Source organism: Misgurnus anguillicaudatus, chromosome 9 (genome assembly GCF_027580225.2).
Source record: "Misgurnus anguillicaudatus chromosome 9, ASM2758022v2, whole genome shotgun sequence".
Classification (NCBI taxonomy): Eukaryota; Metazoa; Chordata; class Actinopteri; order Cypriniformes; family Cobitidae; genus Misgurnus; species Misgurnus anguillicaudatus.
The window spans coordinates 24,098,720-24,111,430 of record NC_073345.2 but is presented as its reverse complement, the minus strand read 5'-3'; the positions used below and the strand labels follow the sequence as shown (position 1 = coordinate 24,111,430).

General features: G+C 34.9%; 1 protein-coding gene across 2 annotated transcripts; it reads right to left on the bottom strand.

Annotated features, from left to right (window-relative positions):
• Positions 1-7,553: 7,553 nt before the first annotated feature.
• gfi1b (growth factor independent 1B transcription repressor) lies at positions 7,554-11,825 on the bottom strand. 2 transcript variants are annotated; one of them, XM_073871335.1, is made up of 7 exons: positions 11,528-11,825; positions 10,961-11,082; positions 10,016-10,195; positions 9,708-9,937; positions 8,644-8,779; positions 8,351-8,518; positions 7,554-7,884 (listed from the first exon to the last, which is right to left on the bottom strand). In XM_073871335.1, exons 2-7 carry the CDS (start codon positions 11,073-11,075, stop codon positions 7,706-7,708), a joined length of 1,008 nt encoding a protein of 335 aa, XP_073727436.1. In that variant the 5' UTR covers positions 11,076-11,082; positions 11,528-11,825; the 3' UTR covers positions 7,554-7,705. The 2 variants fall into 2 exon arrangements, with proteins under 2 accessions (XP_073727436.1, XP_073727437.1); XM_073871336.1 differs by lacking the exon at positions 11,528-11,825 and adding an exon at positions 11,228-11,273.
• Positions 11,826-12,711: the final 886 nt, after the last annotated feature.

Sequence of the window (12,711 nt, the reverse complement as noted above, 5' to 3'; positions counted from 1 at the left end):
AACAACTTACTTTTTTTAAGTAAATATTTTTTACAGGGTGTTTTTTCAACCAATAGTTGTTAAAAGTAACCCAGCATTTTTTAGATTGTATATACCTTATATATTGTATTTTTTGCTTTTATATATTGTTTTTGTTAACATTAAATAACAGGTAAATGCATTTACCTTAATGAAACAATGAGTAATATAGTTTTACACACTCTAAAAATGGCTGGGTTATTTTTGACCCATTTTGGGTAAATATTGGACAAAACGCATGCTGGGTTAAAAATGACCCAATGTTGGGTTGTTGTAATGCAACATATTATAATAACACAGCAGTTGGGTTAAAAAAAACCAGCATTGGTTCAGTTTTGGCCCAGCGATGTGTTCTGTCCGGTGTTTGCCCAAAATGGGTCAAAAATAACCCATTTCATCTTTGTTAGACCTGAATGAATTTCTTTTTTCTGATGAACACAAAAGAAAATATTTCGAGAAATGATGGTGAACACACAGCATATAGCGTCCATCGACTTCCATAGTAGGAAAAAATATTCTGGAAGTATTATGATAAATGATGAAGAAAATATTTCGAGAAATGATGGAAAGCACACAGTTGACGGTACCCATTAAATTCCATCATATTTTTTTATTCAGTCAATGGTAACTATCTGCTGTGTGTTTACCATCATTTCTCAAAATATCTTCTTTTGTGTTCTTCAGAAAAAAATAAATCCATACAGGTTTAAAATTACATGAGGATGAGGAAATGATGAGAGAATTTTCATTTTTGGGTGAACTATCCCTTTAACCTTATATTTTTAGTGTAACCAAATGTTTATGGACACATGCATAATCCTTATAGTGGATTTAAATAATGATTGCCTGTTATCTGGTGTTCAACTCTAATCTGTGTGTTCGGGCCTTGCTGTGTCATTCAGTGACGCTTCACTTGTCTATCTGGGCTCTGTTCATCTCCAAACCCATAAAACTCTCTGACAGGCACTTTGTTTAACACACATTTAAATATGTGACTCAGATCTCATAAGGCTTAAAGTGTTCACGTTCATACACATCAGCAATCCAACAGGTCTATGTGCATGACTGCATGTGTAAGCAAAAAATGTGACATGTAAATATACTCTTATACATGTGATTTCCATATAAGACTCAGTCAAGCATGTTTTAAAGTAAATATGTTTCTTCTTTTGTTTGTTGATGGTTGATTGTTGATGGATTTTCCACTTCACTGTATATTTTTATTTTATATATTTGATAGTATATATCATTGTGTGTGTATATATATATATATATATATATATTATATATATATATAATTTAATATTATAGTTTATTTATTTTATTTTTTTATCTGTTACAAAGTTACAAACCTAATTTAAAAAGTCAAGTAAAATGGTATTGCTTTTACTAAAATTTGTATTTCCTTGGTGTCATGTTTTCCCATTATGTAAGATTATTAGAAAGTTAAAGTCTTTATTATCATTTCCATTTTTAATAATCCTCTCTGTGATAAGGTCTTGCTTTTGCTCTCGTCGTCGCATGCTACTTTGCCTCAGGCAAGCACTGTGTGTTTTGCATAAGACTTATTTGCTAACCAAATCTCCCTCCCTTTATCTTTTTCCCTCCCTTCTTTCTCCCGTTCTCTCTACCGCTCTGTCTGTATAATCTTTAAAGATGTTTTGACCTCTTAAGAACGTTCATACTTGACCAAGTAAATGAACTGGAGCGGTTTGGTGTCATTTTGTTGTGCTTATGTGTTGATTCAGTGAGCATGTGTTAATGTTGTTTAGATATGCAGAACGATGAACAACAGGTCGAATTTCTCTTTTTGCCTGCAGGCATTAACAGTTTTTGGCACCAGATCCGTTTAGGGGGTTTTATGATGTTGGCCTGTCCAGAATATCTGAAATTTCACCTGTGCATGATTCTCTAGTGTTATTTCCAGATAAACTGTGCCGACAAATTGAGATCAAATGCATATCCCGCTGAAATACTGCAGGGTAGATTTGATTAATAAATGAAAAGCATGCTAACAATCACACATTTAGACGGGATAGTTCACCCAAAAATGAAAATTGTGGACCCCATTTACTTCCATAGTAGGAAAAAAGAATACTATGGAAGAAAATGGGGTCCACAAACGGTTTGGTTACGAACATTTCTCAAAATATCTTCCATTGTGTTCATCAGATGACCAAAATTTATGCAGGTTTGTGGCAACATGGGGGTGAGTGAATGATGACACAATTTTAAATTTTTGGGTGAACTATCCCATAATTTAAACCGAATGTGTGTGTGTGTATACAGGACTGGGTCAACCCCTTTGATTGTAATTTAACCTACTGTATGCTGGGTTTTTAAAATCAGTATTGGGTTAAATATAATCTTTTTGGGTTAATTTAACCCAACAGCTGGCTTTGTCCCTTATATATTGTGTTATTTACACTTCCAAAGCAACTTACAGTGCATTCAAGGTATACATTTTTATCAGTACAGGTATGTGTTCTCTGAGACTCAAACCTGCAACTTTGTGTTGCTAACATAATGCTCTACCAATTGAGCTACAGGGTCATATCTTTTTCGTTAAGTTATTTCATACTTATAAATAAACTAATGTAAGGTTACATTGATAAAAAGTAAGCGATTACGTATAGGCAGCCAGTTTTTATCGCAGAAATAAGTGTGAACACAATGCACCAACCGCTACCTGTACATTATCTCGCTTATTACCAGTGTTGGTGAAAGTTACTTTTGAAAGTAATGCATTACAATATTAAGTTACTCCCCCAAAAATAACTAATTGCGTTACTTAGTTACTTCTCATGGAAAGTAATGCTTACGTTACTTTTAAGTTACTTTAAAGTTACTTTTTTTACTTGGCGGAGGCTTGATCTCTTTCAGGCTTTGCAGGTATTTTTATGAAAGAGAAGTTCTGCATTCAGAAATTGCATACTTCTACGTTAATATGTAATGAATAATTCACCATGGGCCGTTGAATTGGTAATAAAATAACGCATACCCAACACTGCGGGTGTGCATTATTTTCTTATAATTCAAAGGACTCAATTCAAATAATTATAATTTAGACTTATAATTCCAAAGGAGTCAATTATTCCTCTTTTGTACCGCGGTTGCCATGAGCATCGCTCTGGTGCCTATATTTAAGACATTGATTCACCTCTGGAACATTTCTAAGCCAATCAGAATAAAGCAGTCAACCGGCCCCTGGTATAAGTTCAGTTTAATACAGTACCAGTGTTGGGGAAAGTTACTTTTAAAAGTAATGCATTACAATATTAAGTTACTCCCTAAAAAAGTAACTAATTGCGTTACTTAGTTACTTTTCATGGAAAGTAATGCTTACATTACTTTTAAGTTACTTTTGCGTTTCTTTTTCTAACTTGGCTGAGGCTTAATCTCTTTAAGGCCTTGCAGGTGTTTTTTATGATCGCAAAAATGTCAAGCTCTGGCCTGCCATCTCTGTTTCTGACTCAAACTGTTCCCGCTCAGGCGCACAGAGTGTGTAATTTTACATTAATATGTTCAGTTTAATTCAGTACATTATTTTATTTTTAAATTGAATTAATTAAACTGAAAGTAACTCGCATTACTTTTTTTAAAAAGTAACTCAAACATTAATGTGTACATTAATAAAGTAATGCGTTACTTTACTTGTTACTTCAAAAAAGTAATATTATAACGTAATGCGCGTTACTTGTAATGCATTACCCCCAACACTGTTCAGTACATTATTTTTTTAATCAAATTAATTAAACTGAAAGTAACTTGCATTACTTTTTTAAAAAGGAAACTCAAATATTAATGTGAACATTTATAAAGTAATGCGTTACTTTACTCGTTACTTCAGAAAAGTAATATTATTACGTAATGCAAGTTACTTGTAATGTGTTGCCCCCAACACTGCTTATTATTTATTTGAAATATTTTATTAGCTCATTTTTACCAATGCAAACCTTCCGCTAGGAAAACCCGTTTTCGGTTTTATGATAAGACAAGACGTTAAAATGCCACGAACACACTATTTGGTTGAATCATTTGTAAATATATTGTCATATATGTTATTAAAAGACATATTTATATCTTTAATTTTTGTGTAATATTAAACTGTACCTACAAAATGATTTCCATGTTACCGTGTGTTATTAGTTTTGAGCAGTTAATATCTGTGAATAATAAACCTGCAAATGTTGTGACTTGTCAATCAGAAATAAGCATTCTAATGAGTTGTGTAACAAGTAAGGAATAATTGATGACAGGCCGTTGAATTATAAGAAAATAATGCACACCAAAGTGGTAATGCGAAATGACGCGAAGCAGAGTGCCGTTACACCGCGGGTGTGCGTTATTTTCGAATAATTTAAAGGAACAAAGTCAATTATTCCTCTTATACCACGGTTACCAAAAACATTGCTCTGGTGTCTATTTTTAAGACATTTAAAATGTTAGGTGTGCGGTTTACAGAAAAATAATCAACACCCATAGAACATTTCCCAGCCAATCAGAATAAAGCATTCAACAACCCTGTGGTATAAGAGGAATAATTGACGACGGGTCACTGAACTATAAGAAAACAATGCACACCTAAGGTGATAATGCGGCACGACACGAAGCGGGTGTGCATTATTTTTAAATAATTCAAAGGACCGGAGTCAATTATTCCGCTTATACCACGTTTACCACAAACATTGCTCTGGTGCCTATTTTTAAGACATTTGACAAGTTAGGTGTGCGGTTATCAAAAAATAATGCATACCAGTGGAACATTTCTCAACCAATCAGAATACAGCACCCGTGGTATAAGTAATAATAAAAAATGAGTAGATGTGTCCCAATATTTGATTTGTACATGTACTTGCATTAGATAAAAATACAGTGAACCCCCTGGGAGTGATTTAATTTTCCTATTTTTTTTCCTTTTTCAGAAATAATCATTAATGCACAGTTGCATAAGTGGTGAAAAACCACTTTCAGATTTACAAAATCATGTGTGACTGCAGTGATCTATAAACCTATTCAGTAAAAAGGGGAAGTTGAACTCAATGTTTTTTTACCTGCCCTTGTCCCTCCATTTCCCCTTTTTTCCATTTGTGACTCAATTGACCCCACCTACTCATCTTAATCCTGAAATCCTGTTTGCTCAGACAATGCCAATCATCTAAACCTAATGCCAATTGGCTCCAGGAGCAAGATTGTGATTCTAACTGTCCTGATTCAGACACTGTTGCCCAGGTAATAAATACAGCATACACATTCATTTGCATGGATGCCACAGATTTGTTTACCAGCTGTACCCAAAATGCACCGTCTGTTTCCACCACCTTGATGCAGACACTGATTTCTGTATATCCAACTTCTTTCACACGAGATTTTTTTTTTTTGCAGGTGTGCGAGGGGATGGATGGGGAACAGGTTGGGGGTGGAAGTGATGAGATTTTTGGCCAACTGTCTTCAGCTTTTTTGTAAATCAGTTCCTCTTGCTGTAATGGTTGAATTACGCACTTAACCATCCTGAACACGTTTTTTCTTGCTTTGGCTTTTGTGACAGATCAACGCCGAAGGTTGAATGTTCGGAGGGACCACATGAGAGTTGTGTAATGTGTGTTTTATGGTATGCTATGGTGTAGACTGATTGGATTTTCCTAACTGTCTCTTTTGTTTGAGATGGGCGGTGAGCATAGGGCCGTGTCGGTAAGAATTTGTTTGGCAAAGCAGCTGGAACTCTACTGATGGGAGTGACCCAAAAGGGAGGCGTCACTAAATCTCTGTGTTTTTCTCAAAGGTGATGTAGTCGAAATGTTTGCACAACTAAGACTGAGACTAGGACACACTTCAAATCAAAAAAATTCTTGCATTCATTAACATATTCTTTTTCTTTCCTCTCCATGGCCCATCATGTCCGTTCGTTTACCCACGTGAAGTTTACAAACCTGCTAGGCAGGAGATTTGCATGTAGAGTTCCAGGTACCCATTTGAATGAAGCTTTATCTCCTGTCACACCAGAGATTTCACACAGCCTCTGGCGGTGTGCAGAACCATCAGCAGGACCAACGGAACTGTGTATCCGGATCCTCGACAGGGCGGAGACACCAGTAGACAAACACAGCAAAGCCTTGTTTGCTGACTCGTCTCGTTTTTCACTGTGTGTGCGAGGACTGATTTCTAACACATTTACTGTATATGTCCCTCACCCTTGATGTGAACACTTTTAGGAATTATTGATCAACTGAAATTGCAAACAGTAGTATTTATTTCACAATTTCTATAAATAGTACAAGAATTAAGATAGTTAAGTCAAAACAATAACATACAATCTTTTCACGGCATTTTAAAATCATTCATATAAAAAGTGTCTGATTTTACAGGCAATAAAGGCAGTTGGGTATAAGCTATTGGTAGGTACAAATGTGTTTATATTGACAATAAATTGATCAAATCCTTTATCACTGTCAGAACAAAATAGTTGTCTCATTTATAAGGGTCCGAATATTTAGGGACAGATGGGTGATTCTCGTGAAATTAGACTTATGAGGTGTCATGAAACATTTTGATAAAAAAGTAAATGCAAAGTAAGAAGCATACGGTTACAAACATCTCTTCATGTACTTTATGATTTCAAATGACATCATACAAACCAAGCTTGTTTTTATGCACATTTAAGGGGAAAATTGTACCGGAATGTGTCCATGACTGGATTTGGGTTCTTTGACATGGAAATATTTATAATTAAAAAAATAAAAAATAAAAAGCTTCAGTGCATGTTATACTATAAACATTTACAGTAAAGAAACATGTGGTATTTGGTGATCATTGGTAAATGTATAAGACAATAATAAGGAATATAAATGTGTCCAACACCAATTTTCTCATCCTCCGCAACAATTTTAAATCATTGTTTAAGCCCTCAATGAACTAACATTAAAAAAAAATGTTGGAAGGGACATAATTGACTGTGACACTCAAGATGGCTACCAGGTAAGCAGTTCTTATTTTTTCTCTCCAGATAAAAGTTGACATTTTGTTTGTCATAGTACCTAGACAACTTTTTAGTTCTCATTACCAAAACATGAGTTTTAAAATGCATATATTTCATGTAATATCATGTTGCGGTAATGATAATTTTTTATAATGATAATCTAAAAAATGTAAATAATTCTATAGGAAATATTTTTTAAATCATCTAAAAATAATGGTCATAGTAAGTTCAGACCTTAAACTTATATGTGCAAAAAAAATGGCTTCAAGGGCTTTTTAAAAATTCTAATGCTGGACACCTTCTAAATCTGGATTTCGTGAGAATCACCCAGATATGTATATATTTAGTAACAGTATACCTATGAGCAACTAATATAAACTCTTTATATCCAAAAGTGTTCTTTTTGAAAGGGTACTGCCCCGGTGACATCTCAAGACCATTTTTCGGACAGTGTTGGACATGTGCACTATTCAGACACTTTTGCTCACATAATAGATGAATCATGGCTTACTACAAAAAGTGCATTTGTAAAATGGCAACAAAAATCATTGAGTTCGCCTTCGATTTTCCAGGCTTATTGCTTTATCTTGTCATTTTGATGAATTTCGGAAAAGTAGGTTACGTTAAAGGATGTTAACATGAACGTTCTACATTCTTCAGGTGTCTTTTTGGTGCCATGGATCGTCTTCATTACTATTCATCACACCTCCATCATTTAAGGCTGTGCTGGCTTTCGTGATGTCTGCGAAGATCCACTTTCCTCTGGAAGCCCTTGGAGCAGATCTCGCATCCGAACGGCTTGAATCCGGTGTGTTTCCGGCTGTGTGTGATAAGGTTGGAGCTCTGGCTGAAGGCCTTACCGCACACCTGACATTTGTGAGGTTTCTCACCTGTAGGCAAACATAACAGATGACTTTTAAAACAATGTCGGGAACAGAAAGCCTTTTTAATCCGGGGTAAAACAGTGGAAGCCTTTGCTTTAATAAACTGGATTTGCGTGCCACTCAGATTTGTTCTGTTTTCCAATATAGGAGTGGCTGTTTGCTACAGCACGCATGCAAAGGGAACTTTCCAAGAGGTGTATCGGCGAAGCAGGAAGACCGGGTATGCAAATCGAGACAACATTTGTTTAATCTTTTTCTTGATTTATCTGTAGCTGTGCCGCTCTTGGGAACACACCCTGGAAAGCAAGCCAACTTAAGCACCTTTAGTGTTGATTTTTCGGCAGATATAAATGTTCTGTGATTTACATAGAATCAGCGCTTTGCACGCATTTCCAAAAAAATACTGGAGGATTTATTCAGCATGATCTTCTTTATCACAAGCATGACATACAGTAAGGACATGGCGTGTCACCTGTGTGTATGTAGGTGTGTTTCTTCATATCAGATTTCTGGTGAAATCTCTTGCCGCAGTACTGGCAGGGGTACGGCCGTGTATCCGAGTGAATCAGAAGATGAGTGGACAACGTCGAGGAGCGTTTGAAAGTCTTCCCGCACATCTTACACTCGAAACTTCTTTCCTTAAGGCAAAATAAAGAAATATATATATATATACATTTCTGCCATTGTACTCCAGTATGATGTCAAAAAGCATTAAATCATGATCATTACCCATAATTCAGCAGTTAAACTCATCTATTCTTTCCTGAGAGTGGACGTTCATGTGTTGCTCTAAGCTAACCGCATGACCAAAGCTCTTTCTGCAGATACTACAGCCGAATGGACGCGTGCCACTGTGAGAACGTCTGACGTGAACCTCAAGTCCATGAGGGGTGGAAAACACCTGGAAGGAAAGACCGAAATCAGTATGAGACCAAACACAATACAAGTGGACAGCATTCCTCATACAAACTGCATTAAAACGCATACACAGACCAGTGAAAGTTGACTATATTTAAATACTTTGGACTGTGTGTATGTTTTTAAAAAGTATCCCATAATTTTGTTTTAGTATAAGTTTGTCATAGTACCTAGACAACTTTTTAGTTCTCATTTCCGAAACATGAGTTTTTAAATGCATATATTTAATGTAATATCATGTTGCGGTAATGATAATTTTTGATAATGATAATCTAAAAAAATAATTTTGTTTTAGTGTAAGTTTGTCATAGTACCTAGACAAGTTTTTAGTTCTCATTACCGAAACATGAGTCTTAAAATGCATATATTTAATGTAATATCATGTTGGGGTAATGATAATTTTTGATAATGATCATCTAAAAAAATTATTTTGTTTTAGTATAAGTCTGTCATAGTACCTAGACAACTTTTTAGTTCTCATTACCGAAACATGAGTCTTAAAATGCATATATTTAATGTAATATCATGTTGCGGTAATGATAATTTTTGATAATGATAATCTAAAAAAATATTTTTGTTTTAGTATAAGTTTGTCATAGTACCTAGACAACTTTTTAGTTCTCATTACCGAAACATGAGTTTTTAAATGCATATATATAATGTAATATCATGTTGCGGTAATGATAATTTTTGATAATGATAATCTAAAAAATAATGCACCTCATAAAGAAGTTTGAGAAAATCCATGCATAGGGGTACACCCACCTAGAGCAATCTAAGGTATAAACTTAGGTTTTAAAGTTTTGGCCTATTTCTTTGCCCTAAAACAATTCATTTATATGAAAATGAGAAGTCAAATTTTGTCATAATTAAGTTTGTCCTCAACATGAAAGCCATTCATGTTTGAATACCTTGTCACAGGTAATGCAGTGGTAGGTGTTGGATGTCGGTGAGTAGTGTGTGCTGCAGTCCAGCGGCTGTGGAAGCTCTGAGCTTTGCTTCAGGTGAGCTCCATACAAACTGCTGGCGTGCTGAAGGAGCGACGGAGGGAAGCTCATCTGTCTGAAGTCATATGGAGAAGGAACATGATCCCAAGTGTAAGAGCTCTTATAATAGGGTGGGAATTCTGCCAGTTTAGGCTCTGTTGAAGTGGAGACATGTATTAGAACTTTATTTTGAGAAATCTGCTTAAGATGTCACCCGAATGCTGGGCACTCACCAGATATGAAGTAAGGGCGACGGATTGTGACCTCAGGGTGAGATGGTATCGGGCAATCGGGTTCTTGCTCACTCTTGATGAAGTCATACGGGTCTTTGCGTGACAGCTGGGTGACGGGCTCTAACTTGGGCTGCTCTGGGGATTTAGGCTCGTTTGCTTCTGACGAGACTAATGCTGGGACTAAGATAAGAAAATCACAAAATTGAAAGTATATGTGACAAATTGCAGGTTATGTGAAATCACAACAACAATCAAATGATCACAACTTGATCACAATAACATGCAAAATACTTATAATAAGGGAGAAACATAATTTGATTTCAGTTAAATAAAGGTGTGTACAAAGCAGAAGAATGATCTGTTTCCCCTAGCAGCACCTCTATTTAATTACACTATTATATTTGTTTCAAATGAACCCTGTAATGACCTGTGAGCAGTTATGATGTGAGAATGTTGGTCTCTTGTTTGAATGGCTCTAGTTTGCATATCCGTGACATCCACCCTAACCGTTTGACAAGCTTACGGAGCTGCGGCGCAAGGGCGCGTGAGCGGCTGTGAGTGAGCCTCGAGGCTGAACCCTCATCAGTAAACATCAATCTGACAGGTGCTCTGCACATCCGCCAAGCATTCAATTTAAACAAATCATTTCCCTACTAATTACATTTAGAGATTTGTATAGTCATGGATTTTAATTATTGTAGATTAAATATACGCCAATATGTTTATTGTATGTTTCTGTGGATTTTTAAAATCATGAACACCATGTGAAATGTAACTTTCATTTTGAATACATCCAGATGAATTTTAAAGACTAGTTGAAGTGTTATATAATAATAATAATAATAATAATAATAATAATAATAATAATAATAATAATAATAATAATAATAAAAGTTTAAATAAAAATATATATATCTTCGGAATTTTTACGAAAATGGCACTTACTTGTTTTGGGTCCTGGGTCCGAAAGTTTTTTTTGTTCGATTTGCTCGGTGTCGATGGGTCGATGGACATTGTAGGACGAACACTTTTTACTTTTCACCAAAAACGATCGTGGCATGATTATTCTGTAAAGAAACAACGTTTTTTAAAGGTTTTTTTAAATGGTTTTGTTTTGATCTACGTATAAACATGTGCACATAGCCAACGACAAAACTTAATTAAACGTAATAAAAATAAAACAAATGGCTCAATTTAATACAGAAATCTTACGTTATCCACAATTAAGGCCAAAACTGTTTTTATATATTGTAACATTGCCATTTCTCTTCAAATAATTACAGACTATCCATCATTTCAAAAAATGACATATTTGTTTCAACATTAATCCTGCATATAGACACTGATGTTTCACGATGTTATTTCGTTACAACTTTGCTCTAATATAGTATATAATAACAACACACAACAATAATAATAATAATAATTAAAATATAATCTAGGCTTATATCAACAATAATAATATGTGTTTTAAAAATAATTTCGTTTAGGCCTATATAAAAAAAGTTTTACCTGAATTTGAAATATCCTTGTTTAAGTTTATTCTTGTGGAGGAGGCAAACGTCGTGATGTGTAAAATCCGTTGTTTAGAAACATAAGCACTGCATCGCTGTGAGTTTGTTGCGTTGCGTTTTTAACTCCCCTCCCTGATTTTCAATCCGATAATTCTGCGGTGGAATCTGACTGCGCTTTCAACCAATGAGAGACCGCGCACAGGTGCAACGTTTGCCTACAAACACCTTTAAGATACACTATTTACCATAGGCTTAACGTAATGTCTAATTTTCAAACAAATACTTTGAATCATTGTAAATAATAATGTGCTAAAAATATAAAATGTTCTGCACATGTCTATAGTATACTGTGGTATACTATAGTAAACTATAGCCTAGTAAACTTCCTAGATACTATAGTGTTTTAAAACCTTATTTTATTTACCGTATTTACTGCAGAATATCAGTTTACTATAGTTATACTACAGTATTTTGTATTATAGGCTGCTAATTAGCCTATAATACACTAAAGTATATTCCTACAGTATACTACGTTAAACTACAGTTTCCTACAATTTACTTTAGTAAAAACTATATGTGCAGTTTTTCATGTGGGAAAATGTCATATACATCAAGCACTGTGGAGACCGTATTAAGTCAACTGGTTAACAGCGCAATCTGATAAATGTTTTAATGACGAATATGAGTATTTAATCAACTCATCTTTATTATTATTCATCATTTGACTTACCTCTAATGGGTTTAACACAACTGGGTTAAACTACACTCTTAAAAGTAACCCCCAGAAGTACACACCAAACCTGTAATGTTGGTACCTCAGAATGTTTACTTAGTTTTATTTGCACTGTTGTATTTTAGATGCAGCCTCGGGCTTTTAAAATAAGATATATAATTATGAAAAGCTATGGTACTACCTTGTTCTTACGAAAACATTGAAAAAGTCCTACATGTTCATGTAGGCTAATATGCGTCAATGCGACAATGTATATTTATTGTATAAGATGTTGTAACCCTGCACATTGTTAATTTAATTTTTGAACTGGGATCACATATTTTGCGTTTGCGAAAGCATTGGTGGGTTAAATAATGTGTTTACGCCCCCAAGTGGCATACTAGTGAACTGCAACGCACACTTCGTGTGGCTCTTTCTTTTCACAAGCTGCGTTATCATCATCAAGTACT

Excerpts from the sequence above, each read along its gene's own strand:
- gfi1b (XM_073871335.1), bottom strand. The coding sequence starts at position 11,075 with ATGCCACGATCGTTTTTGGTGAAAAGTAAAAAGTGTTCGTCCTACAAT. Across the intron at positions 10,196-10,960 it reads GGACCCAGGACCCAAAACAA|TCCCAGCATTAGTCTCGTCA; the intron begins GTAAGTGCCATT and ends TTCTTATCTTAG. Across the intron at positions 9,938-10,015 it reads TCGCCCTTACTTCATATCTG|AGCCTAAACTGGCAGAATTC; the intron begins GTGAGTGCCCAG and ends CCACTTCAACAG.